The sequence below is a fragment of the Microcebus murinus genome, chromosome 6, assembly GCF_040939455.1.
Source record: "Microcebus murinus isolate Inina chromosome 6, M.murinus_Inina_mat1.0, whole genome shotgun sequence".
NCBI classification, from domain to species: Eukaryota; Metazoa; Chordata; class Mammalia; order Primates; family Cheirogaleidae; genus Microcebus; species Microcebus murinus.
The window spans coordinates 104357783-104374842 of record NC_134109.1 but is presented as its reverse complement, the minus strand read 5'-3'; the positions used below and the strand labels follow the sequence as shown (position 1 = coordinate 104374842).

General features: G+C 38.5%; 1 protein-coding gene across 1 annotated transcript in view; it reads right to left on the bottom strand.

Annotated features, from left to right (window-relative positions):
• Positions 1-13358, bottom strand: part of SPESP1 (sperm equatorial segment protein 1) — a 37798-nt gene extending 24440 nt beyond the window's left edge. Inside the window, exon 1 of the mRNA XM_012768349.3 lies at positions 13075-13358. Within this exon, the coding sequence (XP_012623803.2) occupies positions 13075-13138 (64 nt within the window). The 5' untranslated portion in view covers positions 13139-13358. The remainder of the gene's footprint in view (positions 1-13074) is intronic.
• Positions 13359-17060: the final 3702 nt, after the last annotated feature.

Here is a 17060-nt window from a genome sequence, read left to right as displayed (position 1 = left end):
TAACCGAACTCCTGGAAATGAATCAATTCAGGGAACTACAAAATACAGTGGAAAGCCTCAAGAACAGAGTAGATCAAACAGAAGAAAGAATCTCAGAGATTGAAGATAATATCTTCCAACTAAATAAATCAGTAACAGAGATAGAGCAGAGAAACAAGAGAAAAGAGCAAAGCCTACAAGAGACGTGGGATTATGTGAAGAAACCTAATGTGAGGGTCATAGGGTTACCAGAAGGTGAAGAAGAAAAGAAGAAAACACTCAACATTTGAACATATTATTTGAAGACATAATGGAGGAAAATTTCCCAGGCCTTGCTAAAAATCTTGATATACAAGTTCAAGAAGCTCAGAGGACCCCTGGGAGATTCAATGCAAACAGGAAGACGTCATGACAAGCAGTCATCAGACTGACCAAAATATCAACTAAGGAGGCCCTTCTAAGAGCTGTAAGATGAAAGAAGCAAGTAACATACAAGGGAAAGCCAATTCGAATAACACCAGACTTCTCCACTGAGACTTTATAAGCAAGGAGAGACTAGGGGCCCATTCTCACTCTTCTGAAACAAAATAATGCCCAGCCTAGAATCTTATTCCTTGCAAAACTAAGTTTTGTATATGAAGGAGAAATCAAGACATTCTCAGATAAGCAAAGACTGAGGGAATTCACCAAGACAAGACTAGCCCTTCAAGAAGTACTCAAAACAGTGTTACCCACGGATCAGCACAATAAACACTCACGAATGTAAATCTACTCAAAGCTAAATATCAAAGCCCAGACACTACAATGGCTCAAGAGAGAAAACAAAGCAACAAAGTTCAACCCAACATAATGAACAGAAATCTGCCCCACCTATCAGTTATCTCAATAAATGTGAATGGCTTGAACTCCCCACTCAAGAAATGTAGGCTGGCCGAATGAATAAAAAAACACAAGCCAAGTATCTGCTGCCTTCAGGAAACACATCTAACCTGCAAGGACGCAGTTAGACTAAAGATAAAGGGGTGGAGAACAATATTTCAAGCAAACGGAAGCCAAAAGAAAGCTGGTGTGGTGGTGCTGATTACAGATAACTTAGTTTTTAAATCAACAAAAGTAATAAAAGACAAAGAAGGTCACTATATAATGGTGAAGGGTACAGTTCAACAAGAAGACATAATAATTCTAAATATATATGCACCCAACCTTGGTGCACCAAGATTCATAAATCAAACTCTACTTGATCTAAACAAATGGATAAACAACACCACCATAATAGTCGGAGACTTTAACACCCCACTGACAGCAAAGGACAGTTCCTCCAAACAGAAAATCAACAAAGAAATAATGGACTTAAACAGAACCCTAGAACAAATGGGCCTAACATTTACAGGACATTCTACCCCAAAACCACTGAATATACATTCTTCTCATCAGCTCATGGGTCATTCTCTAAGATTGACCATATCCTAGGACACAAAGCACATCTCAAACAATTTTAAAAAATAGAAATTATACCATGTAACTTTTCAGGCCACAATGGAATAAATGTAGAAATCAATCCTAACAGGAGTCCTCATTTCTACACAAAGTCATGGAAACTAAATAACCTTCTGCTGAATGATCACTTCATAAACAAGGAAATCAAGATGGAAATCAAAAGATTCTTTGAACTAAACAACAAAGGTGACACAAGTTACCAAAACCTGTGGGACACTGCTAAAGCAGTCCTGAGTGAAAAGTTTATTTCCATAAATGCCTATATCCAAAAGTCGAAAAGACCACAAATAGACAACCTAATAAATTGTCTCAAAGAGCTGGAAAAAGAAGAACAGACCAACCCCAAATCCAGCAGAAGAAGTGAAATCATTAAGATCAAATCAGAACTAAACAAAATTGACAACAGGGAAACTATATGGAAGATTAACAAAACAAAAAGTTGGTTCTTTGAAAAAATAAAATTGACACACCATTGGCTAGACTAACAAAAGGCAGAAAAGAAAAATCTCTAATAAGCTCCATCAGGAACAATAAAGGAGAAATTACAACTGATGCCACAGAGATACAAGATATAATTTATGAATACTACAAAAACCTTTATGCACACAAACTGGAAAATGTGGAGGAAATGGACAATTTATTAGAAACACACAGCCTCCCTAGGCTTAACAGGAAGAAATAGAATTCCTGAACAGACCAATATCAAGTACTGAAATTGAAACAGCAATAAAAAACCTTCCTAAAAAGAAAAGTCCTAGACCAGATGGTTTCACACCTGAATTTAACCACACCTACAAAGAAGAACTGGTGCCTATCCTGCAGAAATTATTCCACAACATCGAGAAGGATGGAATTCTCCCCAACACATTTTATGAAGCGAACATAACCCTGATACCAAAACCAGGAAAGGATGCAACAAAAAAAGAAAACTACAGACCAATATCCCTTATGAATACAGAAGCAAAAATTCTCAACAAAATCCTAGCCAATCGAATCCAGGTGCTTGTCAAGAAAATAATTCATCACAACCAAGTGGGCTTCATCCCAGGGATGCAGGGATGGTTCGACATACACAAATCTATAATGTAATTCACCATGTAAACAGAAGCAAAAACGAAGACCATATGATCCTCTCTATAGACACAGAGAAAGCATTTGACAAAATTCAACACCCTTTAATGATAAGAACGCTCAACAAAATAGGCATAGATGGGGCTTACCTAAAAATGATACAAGCCATATATGACAAACCCACAGCCAATATCATACTGAATGGGGAAAAATTGAAAGCATTCCCACTTAGAACTGGAACAAGACAGGGTGGCCCACTATCTCCACTTCTGTTCAATATAGTGCTGGAAGTCCTCACTACAGAAATCAGACAAGAGAGCGGAAGTAAGGGCGTCCAAATGGGAGCAGAAGAGATCAACCTCTCACTCTTTGCTGATGACATGATATTATACCTAGAAAACCCCAACGATTCAACCATGAGACTCCTTGATCTGATAAATGAATTTAGTAAAGTCTCAGGATACAAAATCAATACACAGAAATCAGAGGCATTCATATACGCCAACAACAGTAAAAGTGAGAACCAAATCAAAGACTCAATTCCCTTCAAAATAGCAACAAAGAAAATAAAGTACCTTGGAATATACTTAACTAAGGAGGTAAAATACCTTTACAAGGAGAACTATGAAACACTGAAGAAGGAAATAGCAGAGGACATAAATAGATGGAAGAATATGCCATGCTCATGGGTCAGCAGAATCAACATTATTAAAATGTCTATACTACCCAAAGTGACCTACAGAGTCAACGCAATCCTTATCAAAATACCATCATCATTTTTCACAGATATAGAAAAAATAATTTTATGCTTCGTATGGAACCAGAGAAGACCCCATATAGCAAAATCAATCCTAGGCAATAAAAACAAAATAGTAGGTATCAATTTACCAGACTTCAAACTACACTACAAGGCTATAGTCATTAAAACAGCTTTTTACTGGCACAGGAACAGGGACATTGACCAGTGGGACAGAACAGAGAACCCAGATATAAAACCATCCTCATATAGCTAACTAATCTTCGACAAAGCAGACAAAAACATACACTGGGGGAAAGAATCCTTATTCAATAAATGGGAAAACTGGATAGCCACATGTAGAAGACTGAAGCAAGACCCACACCTTTCACCTCTCACAAAAATCAACTCATGCTGGGTAACAGACCTGAATCTTAGGTGTGAAACTATTAGAATTCTAGAGGAAAATGTTGGAAATACCCTTCTAGACATTGGCCTAGGCAAAGAATTTATGAAGAAGACCCCAAAGGCAATCACAACAGCAACAAAAATAAACAAATGGGACCTGATCAAATTAAAAAGCTTCTGCACAACCAAAGAAACTGTCAAGAGACCAAACAGACAACCCAAAGAATGGGAGAAAATTTTTGCAAGCTACACATCTGATAAAGGGCTGATAACTAGAATCTATTTAGAACTCAGGAAAATCAGCAAGAAAAACATCAAACAACCCTATCAAAAAATTGGCAAAGGACATGAACAGAAACTTCTCAAAAGAAGACAGAATAATGGCCAACAAACATATGAAAAAATGTTCAACATCTCTAATCATCAGGGAAATGCAAATCAAAACCACAATGAGTTATCACTTAACTCCAGTGAGAATGGCCTTTACCCAAAAGTCCCCAAACAACAAATGCTGGCATGGATGCAGAGAGACAGGAACACTCCTACACTGCTGGTGGGACTGCAAAGTAGTGCAACCTCTGTGGAAAGCAATATGGAGATACCTTAAAGCGATACAAGTGAATCTACCATTTGATCCAGCAATTCCACTACTGGGCATCTACCCAAAAGATCAAAAGTCACTTTATGAAAAAGACACCTGCACTCGAATGTTTAGAGCAGCACAATTCACAATTGCAAAGCTGTGTTAACAACCCAAGTGCCCATCAATTCATGAGTGGATTAATAAAATGTGGTATATGTATACCATGGAATACTACTCATCATCTTTAAGAAACAATGGTGATATAGCACCTCTTGTATATTCCTGGATAGAGCTGGAACCCATTCTAGTAAGTGAAGTATTCAAGAATGGAAAAACCAGCACCACATGTACTCACCAGCAAATTGGTATTAACAGATCAACACCTAAGTGGACGTACAGGAGTAACATTTATCGGGTGTTGGGAGAATGGGAGGGGGGAGGAGGGGATGGGTATATACAACCACAATGAGTAAGATCTGCAACATTTGGGGGATAGACATGCTTGAAGCTCTTACTCGAGGGGGGAGGGGGCATGGGCAATATACCTTAACACTTGTACCCCCATAATACGCTAAAAAAAAAGATATATAATCCCAAATCTGGAAACTTTCCTATGTAATATCTTTACTTCTAAGAGTAATAAAATATAGGTTTATAATAAAACTCGGTAATTTTAGCATTTCTTTGGGGATTCCTTATTTAATGCTACAACTTAAAACTTCAGAAGAACAGATACTGGTGAAATTTAGGGCTTTTAAAAAATTTACTTTTTTAGAAAGTATTTTTTGTGTGTTTCATTTGCAGTGATTGTGTAGTTATCCCAGGATACAAAACTAGAACATCAATATGGCATATCCATATCCACACAGAATTTGGATTTTTGCACTTCAGCTAATATAGCTAAACTTTTTGAGAACTGTACTGAAAAACATAAATATATCGTGAATACGGAATTTCACTTGAAATGTGTTATAAGCCAAATACTTGGTATTTTAGAAAATGGTTACTATAAACCTACACAATATTGTAAAATCATAAAGACAATAAAATTTTTCCATTAAAATGTTCTGCGTATAATTTCTAAGTATATAATTCCCTGATAACACATGAGTTGTATTTTATTCTGACATTAACTTGGTTATATTTTCTGACCTTCTTAATTGTGAATTTGTAAATTAAAATAATTTTAGTTAACATATATATTTACCTAAAGACCTTTAAAACAAAAAACTTGAAGTCTGGCATCAAACTGTATATGAACTAAAAAGAATGCTGCTAATAAATTAATGTACATTGGTTAACTGTCCATAAAAATTTTAAAAATGAGAATTTTAGAAAAACCCTCAAAATCTAGAATTTATTTATATTCCCTGTAAATGATTTAAATAGAGTCTAATGAATCACTACTCACATAAAATTCTATCTAAATAATTTAGCTAAACGTCTTATATCTCTCTGAGGGTCAATTAAGACTTTTCCTTCCTTTCCAGTAACTAGTACTTTATCTAACAGACTGTAAAATAACATATACCAAAGCATTGTAAACCTAATTCCAACACATTCTGACAAAAATTAAAAATTAAAACAGACCATCACATAATGCCCTTGCATGCTCTAATTAGGTATTCTTATTTACCCGCAAAACACATGTCTCTTCCAAAAGCCCCTAATAAAATGGTTTAAAACAATATATCTGGCCTTCTGCTTCTAAGATAGAGAAGGTGCATATTTTCCCTATTGCTCCTACTAAGCACAGTTAAAAAACTTGGACAATATGCATAAAACAAGGATAAGACTCTGAAAGGTGGCAAGAAGGCAGCAGACCAACTAGGGACTTCAAGACCTGACAAATGACATAGCAGTGAATTCCCTGGGTTTTCTTTTGGCCACATATACTCGACACTAGGGACTAGAGAAGCTGATAACCCAGAAACACCAATGTGCACAGACAAAAAAGGTTCCAAGAAAAAAGCCTATTCTCTCCACAGCCAAAGGTGCAGGAAGGGGGCAGCCTAGCAAGACAGAAAATTTTAACAATAATTGAACTATTCCAGCCAAATACCATAGAAAAAAAGTACAGCCCTATGCCCATCAGCAAAGGCTGAGTGGAAACCTAGACTTACTACCACCTTTGTCAGGTTGTAATGAGGGACCCCGAACCTTCTCCCGTTACCCCACAGAAGTGCTGCTACCAAGTAAGAATTAGTACTTTCTTTTCCAGTAGAGAAGGCTGAATGAGGAGCTAAGACTTCATCCCCAGCCTGTGGTAACAAAGAAACACACCTCTTTCCAGGCAGAAGTCATGTCAGAGGCCTATTTAAATTTGTAACAGATGATTTAAATAAGATCCAGAATCTTCCAATGTAACACCTAAAATTTCCTGGTTTAAATTGAAAAATCACTCATCACAAGAACCAGGAAAGTCTCGATTTGAATGAAAAAAACAATACAATCAACAGATGCCAATATTGAGACAGATATTAGAATTATCTGACATGAATTTTACAGCAGCCATCATAGAAGTGCTTCAACAAGCAATCATGGACATGCCTGAAACAAATTAAAAATAGAAAGTCCCAGCAAAGAAACAGAAGAAATAAAGAACCAAATTGAAATTTTCAAGATACTCTTTTTATTGAGACAGAGTCTCACTCTGTTGCCTGGGCTAGAGTGCCATGGAGTCAGCCTAGCTCACAGCAACCTCAAACTCCTGGGCTCAATCAAGCGATCCTCCTGCCTCAGGCTCCTGAGTAGCTGGGACTACAGGCATGCGCCACCATGCCTGGCTAATTTTTTCTATATATTTTTAGTTGGCCAATTAATTCCTTTCTACTTTTAGTACAGATGGGGGTCTCACTCCTGCTCAGGCTGGTCTCGAACTCCAGACCTCAAGAGATCCGCGTGCCCAGGCCTCCCAGAGTGGAAGGATTACAGGCATGAGCCACCACGCCCCGCCAAGACACTCTTAGATAAAGGAAAATTAAGACAAGTTGTTGCCAGAAGACCTACCCTAAAAGAATGGTTAAATGAAGTTCATTAAACAGAAAGTAAATGATACACGAAAAAATTCTGGAACACTAGGAAAGAAGAAAGAATAACAAAAAGAGCAAAAATATGGGTAAATGCAATAAACTTTTCCTTTCCTCTTAAGTTTCCCAAATCATGTTTGACAGCTGAAGCAAAAATTATAACACTCTCTGATGTGCTTCTCAATGTATATAAAGGAAATATTTAAGACAATAATATATTATGAAGGAGGGAGGATAAAAGGACATAAAGGGAGGTAATATTTCTACATTTCACTCAAACTAATAAAAGGTGACACAAATAGACTGTGACAAGTTATGTATCTGTAATATAATACCTAGGCTATCAAAAGAGATAGACTCAAAAATGCTGAACATCAAAACGGAATTCTAAAAAAACAAGCTTTATCTCTCAATATAAAATGGATGCTGACTATATGTTTAAATACAATTTATTTTAAAAAACTTAAGATTTAAAACCAAAAATATTGTTAATTTAAACACTTGGTTTGAGATAAGAATAAATATCTGGTAAATTAAAGGTAGTAGCAAAACACTACATAAAATGGGGCAAACTTGGTAGCTGAGTAAATAGGAAAAGATAGATTTGAAAACTTTGAATTTAAAATTTTAACTTAACAAAAAGCTTAAGTGCAATGGAATACATCTGAACTTGGTACTTTAAGAACTCATACATTTTTACTTTGCTATGGCCATTTTACTTTGCTCTGCCTTGATATGGCAACTGTTTATTGCACTTAATTTAACCAAGAATTATGGAAGCTCATTTGTTAAAATATTCAAATAAAACCAGGGTTCTTATAATACTAAAACAAAAGTGAAAAATAGAATGTCTTTATCCATAAAGAACTCATGTGTATAAAACTTAAACATACCCAAGCATTGATCAATTTATAGATGGTCCAGACTCTGGCTAAATGTCCTTAACTTTGGAGAAAAAATTGCTTGTATTTTATATCCATGTCATGAAATGGACTCACAAAGAATAGACTTCCCTTATTCAATAGCAGTCAAGTGCTACAAGAATTTATACCTGAAAACTATCACCATGAAAGAACTGCCAATTAAAATGCTAACACCTCCAAATTAAAATGAACTTAAATAATTGAGCTGAAGTAATGTACTTCCAACACAAATCAAAGTTGTAGTAACTGTGCTTCATTAATAAAGTATACTTAAAGAACAGTTACAAAGAAAACATTATGTCTTGTTATTCATCCATCAGTTTTCCTATAACTTATTATTAATTCAAATTTTAATTTTTGGTAACAAGTAAACAAATAATTATGTTCATATTAATCAAGTGTTACAGCTAAAGAAATGTCACTTTATGGCCTTGAATTTCATGGCATTCATGTTCTTCCGTAGTGTCCTCCCACGCTGAATATGTGCTTGCCCCAATGTCTTGGCCTGTAGGACATTGGCAAGTCTCTACAGCATAGGCTTGATAAGAGCTTGTATGCTGGGGCTTGTAAATCTCCTTCTTGGAAGCAAATTGCCATGGTATAGAAACCTGGGCTAGATTACTGAAAGATAAGAAGTAACGTAGATAAAGACCCTAGAGGATGAGAGGCCATCTTGGATGATACCATCTCAGATGAACTTCCAGGTGAATGCAGTTGCATGAGTGACCTCAACCATGCTGATATGAAGCATAACTGCCCAGCTGAGTCTAGTCAACCTATAGAATCATGAGAAATAATAAATCTGGGGGCAGTCTTTTATGCTATAATAGATAACCAAAACAGCCTCATTAAATTATATTTTTAAAAGGAATACAATTTTAGTTTGGATAACACTTAAAAATTAAGAAGTTATCAGATGAGTAATGTTAAAATGTAGCTGGAACCAAAATAAACTCATGACTTTTAAACATATCTCTTCTAGTTCTAAACAGATACCAAAATTACAGTATCACCTCACCACATAAGTCTGGTATGTATCCCAAGCACTTTGGTCTTTAAGACAATGTTCTATTACTACTCTGTCTCCTTAGAAGAATAGCTGATTCCATTCAGAGCAGGGAAGATACAAAGCGGGCCTGGAATAACCAGTTAATGTCAGAAAACAAGAAGTCTTTAAAAACATGGAATCATATCAAAAGAACTCAGAAGGCAGTTCACAGTAGCTCCAAATGGTCAAGTATGAGTAGCTGAGCCTCAGAAAAAATTATAGTTAAGTTCAATAAATTTTGTGTTTACAAAAAGCCACAGATATACTAAAAAAAGAAAATACTTTCTCTTCAAATAACTAGTATTATATTTGTATTTATAATTCATATATAAAAAATTACTGCTTATTTTTAATTTTACATATATTATCAGGAGATTAAAGTATATATATATGAGGGCTAATATGATAAAAAGAACAAAAAAAGAACCATTTTTTTTCCATAAAACATTAATGGACAGGCTAATGAAATTTCCTGCTACTTTCCCATTGGCTAATCTCTAAACATTCACTGATTAGAGTACATGCTCCTCATTATCTCAAACATTAATGAAGTGTGTCTTGACATTCCATTCACAGGTTTGAGAGACCCTAAATGCTATAGCCTCAGGCACTAAACAGCATAAAGTGAACTTGCAGCACCAGAACCAAGTGAATTTTACCTTTAGAATGTATTTGAAATAAGAGAAATCTGTTTTTCCTTTGAATTCATTTGGTGATAGATTTTAACAATTGTTGCTAGTTGCTACCTTAATACTTCCTTCCCCTTGTGTGGTTCATTAGGACAAAAGCCTTACTAAGGACAATGATAGAGGCCAAATACTCATTATTGAGCCCTCTTTTAATACCAATCTAGAGAAGTTAAAAGGTTTTGTCATCCTAGACTTAAACCTATACCATTAATTCTATTTTTGCTAACCTATCCAAAGAGATGACTTGGAAAAAAAAAATTTATTCAGGAGATAGCAAAAAAAAAACCCTCAAAAATAATATTTCACAGTTTTGCATTTGCAGCTTCAGGCCCATGAATATGGGGTGACTTAACATTATAAAAGGCAAATTATATACCTTTAATTAAGTAGTTAATATTATTTAAATGCATAATTATGTTAATTTTACTTTAGAAGTTATTGTGCATTGTTTTAAAGCAAAAAGAATTCTCATTAAGAACTAAAGAAAGTTGTACAGTGAAAATACACTAAAGAGGCAAGCTTTTAAAAACTGCAAATTAAAAAAATAAATTAAAAAAATTGAAAAGTATTTAAAACTAAAACTACAGAAAAATTAGATACAGGAAATTAATTGAATATATAAAAGTTTAAGCAGATAGTAAAAAAGTGTTTATCCAGCACCATCAGGATGTGTGTGCATGTAGAGGAGTATTGACTTCTATATACCCAAGCTTCATTCATATCAAGCTGAATTTAGATTAAACCAGTACTAAGTTTGGCTTGGGCCTTGGCTTGGGAAATGTATGGGCAATTACAAGTAGTACTAAGGTTTTCAACAAATGTAGTTACTTAACATGCCTTTGATATTTGTATTAAGCTCAAAACTATCTTAGTCTAGAAAAAAATTGTCAAAGCTGTACTTTTCATAATAAAAACCTATGTGCCTTATATTTGACATAAGGGAGCATTCTTTTGACCCACCAACAACTGTTCCAATAATGACCATATAAAACAATACATGACTGATTTAAATCAAACGTAATGATAAGCCTGGTTTCTTTTGATATACTTTTTTTTTTTTTTTTTTTTTGAGAAAGAGTCTTGCTCTGTTGCCTGGGCTAGAGTGCCGTGGCGTCAGGCTAGCTCACAGCAACCTCAAACTCCTGGGCTCAAGCAATCCTTCTGCCTCAGCCTCCCGAGTAGCTGGGACTACAGATATGTGCCACCATGCCCCGCTAATTTTTTCTATATATTTTTAGTTTTCCAACTAATTTCTTTCTATATTTAGTAGAGACCGGGTCTCACTCTTGCTCAAGCTGGTCTTGAACTCCTGACCTTGAGTGATCCTCCCACCTTGGCCTCCCATTACAGGAGTGAGCCACCACGCCTGGCAGGGCATAATACTTATTTAAAAAACAAAATTAAAATTACTCAGAGAAAAAGAATGAGACAGATACAGAGAAAGTAGCCATGTAATACTGCCCTACATATCCCTTAATCCACTTCTGTGGAAAAGAGGAAAATTACATTTTCCAAGGTATCTTCTATGAACTACAACCTGTACACAGTTTCTTTATGACTTATATCATCTATTTATTCAACACAAAATCATTTCTTTTTCTGAGAAGTATGTTTTCATTTCCTATAAGCCTTAAGAAAGCTCAAGGAAGAAGGTGAAAAGAAAAAGCCATGAAACTATGAAGTCAGACAGAAGACCATACTGAGTTAAGTGAGGATCCAGGGACTGCTACCATGCAGTCCCAGAGTGTACTGTGTAAAAGTATTAATGTCACTTCAATTAAAGTCTCCATATATGTTAGTCAGTTATGACCTATGATCTACAACTACGAAAATGCAATACCTGGTGTTAGTAATAAAGACCATCAGATCATCCAGAAAAAAATATCACCTTCATTATGTTCTGGTCCTTTATGGCCAGGAAGGAAAATTTTACAAAGATTTTTATTTAAAACAGCTAAAAATTGTTAAGAGCTAATATTTAAAGAACTAACTTTAGTTATCTAGGCTACTTCTTCCAGAACTTCCACTACTATTCATGATAATTTAGGTTGTGCTGTATTTTCATTTCCTAAATCTCATATTTATCTAAGACCTTTTAACAACTCTAAAATACAATTTTGCATAATTAGCATGCACTACAGTACTTTTGCCACACCTGCCTGATAAATTTATTAATTGAATTAAACAAAACTCCAGCATTATTACGTGCTATAATGTAAGACTAGATGGGCTAGCCTCACATAACCAACTTAAATACTTAAATGCCTCTAGGTGCTCACAAGACGTTGTTAATACTGTAAAGTCTTAGCAGCTTGAATTTGACCTTTCTGGTTTCCAGCTTTCCAGGAAGGACAAAAGAGCTCCTTGTGAACTCCTAAGTCGTAAGTCTGCTTGACTGAGGCTTTGAATCCTGTGCACCAAAGGATGCTCAAGGGGTGTGCATCCTCAGCTCAGTGAGTGTCCTATGTCAGGTCGCTCCCCACAATGCTCACGCTCTCCCACTTTTACAACAGGCGTCAACCTTTTTCTGTAAAAGGCCAGATAGTAAATACTTTAGGCTTTGCTGGCCAGACGTGTGGCAACCACTTAAGGCTGCAGTTAAAACAGGGAGCGCAGCCACAGGCAATACATGAAGGCATGGGCGTGGCTGTTTTCCAATAAAACTTTATTTATAACCAAGGAAATTTGAATTTCATCCTTTTTCACATGTCACCAAGGAGTGCATTTCATATTCACATTAAAACATGTAAAAACCATTCTCGGCGGCAGGCCAGCCATATAAAAACAGGCATGCCTGGCTGGCCGCAGTTTGCCGACCCCTGCTCTTATCGCACACGCAAGGATGGCTGGGAAGATGCCCATCGTGACCCGGGCAAGTCCCCGGCGGAGGGGAGGCGGCCACACCCTGAGAGCCCCGCCGCTCCCGCCGCTGCGCTCCTGCTCCCAGCCTCGCAGCAGGCTGAGGGGAGGACAGGGACACGCCTCCGCGCCGAGGCCAGAACCGTGGACGGCCGGTTTGGGAGGACCCGACCCGGAAAAGGAAGCGCCGGAACCCCGGAGGTTCCCGGAGGGGTGTCCCCTGGGTCGCTGCCCCTCAGGCCGGTCACTCACTCGGATAAGCCGGCATGGACGAAGGCCATAGCAACAGCGCAACTAAGAGGACTAAGGGCTTCATGGGCGTTGTCCGCAGCACTCCGCCATGCGACGGGACCGTCCTGGGGCCACCAGGCCGGGTTACCTCAGGGCCGAAAAGGGAGGTGCCAACTCCGTCCGTCCTACCTCAGGGCCCAGGACGCCCCGCAACGGCTGTCCGTAGCGCGCAAGCGCAGCAGAGTGGGGGAGGGGAGCGTGGGCGCCAAGGTCCGCCCCCGCCCGGAGGCCACGTGCAGGCTAGTGCGCATGCTCACTCGCACTCTGCTGCGCGCGCGTGGCGCGGGCTGGGCTCCAGTCGAAGCCCGGTTGCCAGAGGTGCTGTGTGGGCTGCGGTCGGAGGGATCCGCCCGTCCCAGGCTTGGGATGTCACCACGACTAGAACACGGTCCCTGCGCGGAAGGAACGCACAGAGATGGGAGAAGCAATTAGAACAGCACGGCATGGCTGCAGGGGGGCTGGCACCAGGCTCTGCAGAGCGCGGAGGAAGATCGCCCCCCAAAACGGGCGGGAGGTCGGCTAAAGGGAGGGAAGCTTGGAGCGCCCCAGAACTGAAAATAGTTCAGGCTAGCTGGGGGGAGGCGGTTGTTGGAGGCGGGGGAGGAGAGGTAGGCAGGGGCATTAACTTTGCACTCGCTTGCTTTTTTCTCGATGCCTTTATTCTACTTAACCATGTCGAGTCACACTGGACATCCGAGTGCACAGGGGGGCTCAGGACTTTTTGTTTTGTTTTTGGAAATATTACGTTATGGCTTGGTGCAGTGGCTCACGCCTGTAATCCTAGCACTCTGGGAGGCCGAGGTAGGAGGATGGCTCAAGCTCAGGAGTTCGAGACCAACGTGAGCAAAAGCGAGACCCCACCTCTATTTAAAAAAATAGGAATTAGCTGGCCATGCTGGCAAATGCCTGTAGTCCCAGCTACTGGGGAGGCTGAGGCAGGAGGATTGCTTGAGCCCAGGAGTTTGAGGTTGCTGTGAGCGAGGCTAACCTTGGCGCTCTAGCCTGGGCTACAGAGCGAGACTCTTGGCTTCAAAAAAAAAAGTGTTTTAACTCCATGTAATCGATGGTCTATGTACTAACATAGAAAAATTTACAAAATATGTGGGGAAAAAAACGCAAGAGTGAAGAAAAATACTTACATCCACTTATGCAAAATCACACGCTAAGTGTATGTTCACAAGGATTTAACAAATCATTCTGAAGGGAAACAGAAAACTAACAGTGCTTGCTTCTAGGAAGAGATATGTAATTAAGGAAGAATGAGATTTTGAAGGGAGAATCTTACTTTTTACTAAAAGTACTTTTCTTATCCCTTGAATTTTTCTGAACAAGATTATAGTATATGTTATGCATTGCTCATGTAATTATTAATAAAAATTAAAACAGTAACTTTTTAAAAAAGCTAGATGCTTGGAGAAAGGAGGGCCAATAAGTAGGAATATGTCTCTTATGCCTCATGCTTTCTCCTACCGACTTTACTGAAATATGTTTAAAGTGGCAAATTCACTACCCAGAAAAAGTATTTAGCCTGCATTTCTGCTTCACCTCTGGATTCTGTAGACTGTTCTGATAACTAATCACACAGCATCATTTACTGTATGTCTTTTCTCAGTGATTTTTTAAAAATCTCCCATTTATAGTGGTTCTTTTGCTTCTCTGTTTCGCACAGCACATTGATGATGCTCAGTGAAGACTTAATAAAAAAAAAAAAGTCATGCTCTTCCAACCTGCAGGAAAAGAGCACCACCCCCACGAGCTATTAAAATCCTCTTGTGTTTCAAGACTCAAATGCTACATCTCCTGGGAATCTCCCCGTCATTTCTCCAATTAGAATAATCATATCTTCTCTATCCTCTGTTTCCATAATGCCAAGTTATAGCTGTTATTTCATTGACTTACTGTATTTTATGTTTTTACAAGTCAATGTTTAGGGAGGTCTAAGTTATCCCTGCATTGCACCCCCCCAGCCCAGTCCAAATCTTGCATTCACCAGGTGCTCAATAAATGCCGGTTTGAGTTCAATTAAAATTAAAGGTTAGGGAATTTTTACATAGGCTTTTAGAGAATCTTAAAAGGAGATAATAATAGTAAGCCAGCTACAGAGAAGACTTCCAGCAGAATTTTCAGTCTCCAAAAGAAAATCATCTCTAAGTGTCTTGATGGCATTATTTAAGGTGAAACAAATAACATGCAGCCTCATGTGCTCTTTTGTCTATATATCTTGCAAGTAATTCTGGACAGTATATTCCTGATTGTGAAATCACTGTGTTGAAGGGCATGGACCAGTTTCCATATCCATCAATAGGATAGTTGCTTACTGAGACTGGGTGGCATCGTCTTTGAGGACCTGCCATGTCAAATATGGTATAATCTGTTACATTTTGTTTTTCAGTGAAGCCAAGGGCTCTGCCTACTCTCCCTTTCTCCATGTCCTCACCTTGGACTTTCCCTACACTTCTAGGGTCTGTCTAAACCCCCATTTGCTGCTTTTCCTTCTTATTAACCCAGTGGATTTGAGTGAATAAGCTATGTTTAGCGAGCGATATGTTTGTCTCTCTGGAAGAGGCATGTTTGGGAAGGCCTTCCCCCATCATGAGAGGTCACTTCCCCAATCCTTTCCGCCACCCATTACTCTCCTGGGATCAATACACAGGGCAGCTCTGACGGTAGCACTTGCCTACTTAACTCTAATGCATTTTTTATATCTCTGATCTCAAATGTCACTTTCTAACAGCACTTGGCCTAGTGCCTGGAAAATAGTTGAAATTCAACATATTAAATTAATAGGTAAATAAATGAATCTACCCATCTCTTCATCCATGCATCCGTCATCCATCCATCCACACTGCCCTGAAAATCACCGTAAGGCTATGAGCATGACAGCACCAGTGGCTTTGTCAGAGAAGGATCTCAGCCACCTGGGGGCAGCAGAGCCTCACCAACGGCGAGGATGGCGCATGGAATTACTTCAGAGCATCTCTCTGAACTGTGAGACTAGAAACTGGATTTTAATTTGCTGGGCTACAGCAAGTTTTGCTATTGTGTGTTTTGCTTTCCTCCCATGCTTTGCATTCTAAATGCACTGAATAGCATTCAATAATGTTTAAGATGATTAAATAGTAATAGACTTTGTTCTCCAAAATAAGATTTTCTTCAGTGCCAGCTACCTAGAGGAACGTTGCACATCCAGTCTTTCTCTGTTAAAGCCAATTCATATGCAGCTACATTGCAGACTGTCTGGGGCTGAAATTAGTTCTTAAAATGAGACCCTGGGTCACACAGAAGAGGCAGGCTGGCTCTTGGGAGTGCTCTCTTTTGGCAGGTTCTGCCCCACCTGAGCTAGGGAAAATGCAATTTTTATTCACTATCCAGGACTCTGAATTGGCTTTCCAGGATGTTTTTATTTTAATATGTGCATGGCAAAACAATCCTGGAATGTGGGTGGGGATAGCCGGGAAGGGGTTGCAAGCCTGTGAGCCTTGGAGTATTTTTAGCTCTGTCCAGGAAAACCCCCTCTCTTTCCTTTTGGCTCTACAGAAGTCAGCGTGCAGCCCTGTGAAAGTCTGAGAGGGTAGCTGGTGACTTACAGAGAGGGCAGAACCATGACTTATTGTTCCTTGAATCTATCCACCTAGGAGTATCCTGGAATTTTAAGAGAGTCCTCAACACAAATTTAATTTGGATTCACTTAACTTTCGAAAAATGAATTATGTCCCACTGAATGGGAAGATTCTTAAGGACACAAAGTCTTTTTCTGTTTGTACCTCAGGGACTTTTGACAGTGCCTACAGAGCGTGGGCTCTGTAAGTATGTGTTGAATAATATGTGACACTTTCTGGCAGGCACCATCAAATCAAATAGACTTTGGGTAAGGTGGACCTTAATCTCTTTGGATCTCATTTTGCTTATCCCTGATATAATAACCCTTTATATTTGAATTGTGCTTT